Here is a 5,406-nt window from a genome sequence, read left to right on the forward strand (position 1 = left end):
TCTCTCTCTCTCTCTCTCTCTCTCTCTCTCTCTCTCTCTCTCTCTCTTTTTTATATATTCATTCTCACATCTCAATCATTTGTCTTTAAGTTACATTGATTCTTATTAGGGATCGAGAGAATTCAGTGCATTCAGAAAGGAGTGGTTGCACATAATTTGCTGAGTTGTCTCTGTACTTCAGCACACAGGATTTAAAGTTTAAAGGTCTGACTCTCCGCTTTAACGTCACATCAGATGGAGAGTGAAGGAACTGTAGCACCGGTGTTACATATAGGAATAGAATAAAACCAAAAAGGTGTTTAGATTGGTCTCAAACTTGCAGACATTAAAATCATCTTTAACCCAACAAAGCCTAAACCATCACAGCATTTAGTCAGATTAAGGTCTGAATTTTGACACGGCACATGAACATCTTGCACTGTTACAAAATAGAGCTCTCTATCTTTTGATATGTTAGCACGATTATAGCATATAAAAATAATCTTGAATATTTTGTACAGTATTGACAGTAATTAGTTATCAGTTATTTTTTGGTATTATTGGTTCATTGTATGCAACAAAACACTACAATTATGCGGTACTTCAATGTGGCAAATAATTAACCTCCAACACGAAAATAACATCAATAAGACCTGCTTCAAATGCACTAATACTTAAAGCTGCACAAATTTATATTTTGTATGGGAAGAATGGATCAAAAGACTGCTTACTTTGTCAGATGTCACCAGCTCTGCATCTCTACAGAGCATTTTAGCCTCTTGTAGTTCCTAATCTTAGTTTGTACAACAACAGATTTACTGTATGGTGCAGTCTCAGTGTTTTCAGGAAACAGTCTCTGATAAACCCACTTTAATCCACCTGCCCAGCACCAAACAGCAGACAGACACAGTTATTAGAGACTAGCTGCTGAAGAAGGAAGAGGAAAGTCTAAAGAGAGTTGGTTGAGGCCAAACCAGAGCTAAAACAAGAGCGAATATCGGAACTTGCACTCATCGGGTCGGCACAAAGGCGGACTCCAGCAGGATAATGATGTTTCTCAGTGTCTGCTGGCTGTGGAAATCTTACGAGGTGATAATAACATCAATGAATGCAGCTTTAAAGGGGACCAGACAATGGTCTGTGGTTGGCATTCTGAAACAAAACATTTTTGTTTCTTGAGCTGTAACAATTAGTAGATTAATCAGTCAATAATAGTAGTCAGCACTAAATTAATTGCTGACAATTTTACTAATCGCTTCACTGTTTAATCTTTTTTTATGCAAAAATTTCTCTTGTTCCAGCTTCTCAGCTGTGAACATTTGCTGTTTTTCTTTGTCTTGTATGATAGTACACTGAATATCTTACTGTTTCTCGACCAAAATGAGTCATTTGAATATGTCACCATGGGCTCTGAGATTCTTAATGTTAATTTTTACAACATTTAGGCCAATTGGATTAACCATTATTTAAGAAAATTTGCAGATGATTAAAACAATAGTGAAATCCAAAAATATCTGATTCCTCATCACGACTTGCCTTCTCAGTCACTTTATCAGCAAATCAGCCATCTTGTGATTCACAGTTTACAGTTCTTCCAAACTCTTCTATTCCACTGTGTCCATTTTGCCTGGCGTTATATACAACGCTGGCAGGGTTACAGGATCAGACACACACCAATAAAATGAAGAGAATCTGGAGCCTGTGAAGTCTGTTCAGACTGAGAAACAGAGCTGTGATGGCTGTGGTTTCACGCTGGGTGGTCTTGAACGCAACCCGACTGCATGATGTCATGGAGTCTTGGCTGAGCTCTGGGAAGTGTGTGTGTGTGTGTGTGTGTCTTGTGTTTGGAATGAAACTCTTCATCATTATCTCGTACTCACCCTCTTCTGGCGTGTCGGCTGGAGGTTGTGCGGAGGTCATGTGGCGGTTAAAGGCTGAGTCTGTGACTCATCGGGCACTTCCTATTTCCTCTCTTTTTTTCCCTGCTTCCTCTTCCTGTTTATCCAAAAATCAGGAGGAAACCGGGAAGCTGACTGGTGCACATTGAAATCACAACTGATTTCTACAGCGTGCGCTTTTTGAAATTCATCTGGTGAAATCACATTTTCTAGCTTGGACTGAGTCAGAGGCAGAACTTGTAACACGGTGGCCTAGGGGATAGCACTGGGGCCTCACAGCAAGAAGGTCCTGAGTTTGAACCCCTTTCTGTGTAGAGCATGTTCTGTATTTGCATGTTCTCCCCGTGTCTGCGTGGGTTTTCTCCAGGTGCTCCGGGTTCCCCCACCATTGAAAACATATTAGGTAGTCAGTGCCGTTTGACCTGGAACTGCATTTCAATCTGGAGTCGGTCCCCGGGCGCTTTACAGTGGCTCCCTTCAGGGATGGGTTAAATGCAGAGGATGAATTTTGCTACATGTATGTGACAAATAAAGTACATTTATGTTTTCAGTTTTGCTAACAGGCATATGGATTAGCAGTTAAATGTATTTAAGTGGTGATCAAATGGTTGCCATTGATGTAGTTTACAAAGGTGTAGCTGTTGAATGCACTGTAAAAAAATAAACACTTAGGTATATGTAGGTTATCTTATAAAAAGTTTATAAAACACTCTAAAATGTTAGATTAAAATGTTCCTAATTTATAACTTATAAGGCTGTCTGCAGTGGGTTTGTGCTCAATATTAGTAAACTGGTTTACTTCATATTTCACCCATAGATTTCAGAGCATTGTTGTTCAAGCTCAGAAAACATATCTCTTAAAGGTTTTGTATATAAGATTCTCAACATTAATACAGCAGCTGATAATAATTTTATGTTTCATTTCATAATTTTAGTAATGGTGTCTGTGGGCAGAGAATGACGTCACACAGTGAAAAGTCTAACAAAGATGGTTTTTGTGAGTTTTATTATTGTTTCTGTCCAGTTTGAATGAAGTTTGTTTAACAATGATCTGTGAGGTAAAATGAGTGTTTTTCTCAATAGAGTCTGGTTGGCTGTAGCGTATGTTTCAATGTAGTCTGGTGGCTAGCGAGAGCGATATAACGATCTTACTGTTTAACAGATAGGTCTGTCTGTAGGGATTCTTTCCATAATGTTGTCACGTTGCACTTCCAGTGTGTGTGTGTGCTACTTTTGACGGGTGCATTTGTCCCCAAGGTTTATGTTGCAACAACTGTAGCCTGTTTCGTGGCTGAGGCATATATATTATAGAATATTTCGGTGAATTGAGTGATTGTTGGAACAGTGGAAAGACTAACGACGACAACTTGGGTGACTTTTGTTTTTGTCCAGTTTGAATGTAGTGTGTTTTATGATGATCTTAAAATAACTTTTTCTCAATAGAGTCTGGTTGTCTGTAGAGTAGGTTTGTTTTGGTCTGAGATGCTGGTGCTCTAGTGCAACATTTAGTGGCACTGAGTGTTGCTTACAGCTCTTTTTAAGTTAAGCCAAACCCAAGGTCCGCTGGCCAGTTGCAAAAAGGGCAATTTGGAGGTTAATGTTGATAAGAGTAAAGAAATGGTCTGATGACTTGTTGTTCTTGATGGCCAACTTGTTGAAACTGTTGAAAGTTTACAAATGTTTTGGTGCAATACTTTGTTTATAGAGTGAGTTTTAATTTTGGAAATAGTTTACAGAGTCGGGTTGAGAGTGTTGTGTTTGGTCTCCTGCGGACTGGGAGTGACTGGCTAGAATATTTGACATGTCAGTTTGAGACTCTGAGCTGTATTTGATGTTTTATTCTTTGTTTTAAATAAAAGTCTCTGACTTTATTGTGTCATCCTTGGCAATTGTATATTTGTGATTAATTTGCTTTCCTCTGCTCAGCGCCAAATACACAACTAGAAAATAGAAGTAATTTAAGACAAGCTAAAAATAAAATTTATATATATAATGTCGGTGTGAATTCACACCGCGCAAGTGTTCCCATAGTAACCACACCATCACTCTGCTGTTTTCTCAGGTTGCCTTGGCGACACCCAGTTCTGCTTCCGCTTTCGTCAGGGATCAAACAGGAAGTCGTCGCTAGGCTGCTTCCTGGAAACCACTGACCGGGACGCACCGCCATGTCTGAAGGTTGGGACACACACACACACACACACACACACACACACACACACACACACACACAGCACTAGCGATGTCGTACCAAAGGAGATCCAACACGTGGAAGACGGCAACAATTCAGCTGCAGCATCAACTCCACCTCGACTTGTAAAATAGAAAAGTGTCTTGTGTGGAAACCGGGGTGAAGTTTATTTCCCAGCCGTTACCTTCAACAGCTCCCATAGTTGGAGAGCTAATTTAGGCAGACGTTTCACCGTTTTGATCACCTGAAAATCGGCAAATTGACATCAAATTACAACTTTCACAGCTGTTACTTGATTTATGTTCAAATGTTTTTATTAAGAGTGTATATTGAGTGTATGTTGATTTATTGTTTTGTTTTTTTAACGTCGTATCAAATTGGTATCGAGATTTGTGGAACAAAGTGTTTTTGACTGCATAAATCTTTGGTATCGTGACATCCCTACACAGCACTACAGACCCACATACACTGTTCAAAAAAATAAAGGGAACACTAAAATAACACATCCTAGATCTGAATGAATGAAATAATCTCATTAAAAACTTGAATGTGCTGACAATCACTCAAAAATTATCAACGGAAATCAAATTTATCAACCCATGAAGGTCTGGATTTGGAGTCACACTCAAAATCAGTGGAAAGTGGAAAACCACACTACCATCCAACTTTGATGTAATGTCCTTAAAACAAGTCAAAATGAGGCTCAGTAGTGTGTGTGGCCTCCACGTGCCTGTATGACCTCCCTACAACGCCTGGGCATGCTCCTGATGACGATGGTCTCCTGAGGGATCTCCTCCCAGACCTGGACTAAAGCATCCGCCAACTCCTGGACAGTCTGTGGTGCAACGTGGCGTTGGTGGATGGAGCGAGACATGATGTCCCAGATGTGCTCAATTGGATTCAGGTCTGGGGAACGGGCGGGCCAGTCCATAGCATCAATGCCTTCCTTTTGCAGGAACTGCTGACACACTCCAGCCACATGAGGTCTAGCATTGTCTTGCGTTAGGAGGAACCCAGGGCCAACCGCACCAGCATATGGTCTCACAAGGGGTCTGAGGATCTCATCTCGGTACCTAATGGCAGTCAGGCTACCTCTGGCGAGCACATGGAGGGCTGTGCGGCCCCCCAAAGAAATGCCACCCCACATCATTACTGACCCACCGCCAAACCGGTCATGCTGGAGGATGTTGCAGGCAGCAGAACGTTCTCCACGGCGTCTCCAGACTCTGTCACGTCTGTCACGTGTGCTCAGTGTGAACCTGCTTTCATCTGTGAAGAGCACAGGGCGCCAGTGGCGAATTTGCCAATCTTGGTGTTCTCTGGCAAATGCCAAACGTCCCC

At 41.2% G+C, this 5,406-nt stretch overlaps 1 protein-coding gene across 1 annotated transcript in view; it reads left to right on the forward strand.

Annotated features, from left to right (window-relative positions):
• The window catches only part of dennd6aa (DENN/MADD domain containing 6Aa), a 25,847-nt gene that overhangs the window by 3,993 nt on the left and 16,448 nt on the right, over positions 1-5,406 (forward strand). The window contains exon 4 of the mRNA XM_046076007.1: positions 3,940-4,052. Coding sequence (XP_045931963.1) covers positions 3,940-4,052 — 113 coding nt within the window. The remainder of the gene's footprint in view (positions 1-3,939; positions 4,053-5,406) is intronic.

Source organism: Micropterus dolomieu, linkage group LG18, assembly GCF_021292245.1.
Source record: "Micropterus dolomieu isolate WLL.071019.BEF.003 ecotype Adirondacks linkage group LG18, ASM2129224v1, whole genome shotgun sequence".
Taxonomy (NCBI): Eukaryota; Metazoa; Chordata; class Actinopteri; order Centrarchiformes; family Centrarchidae; genus Micropterus; species Micropterus dolomieu.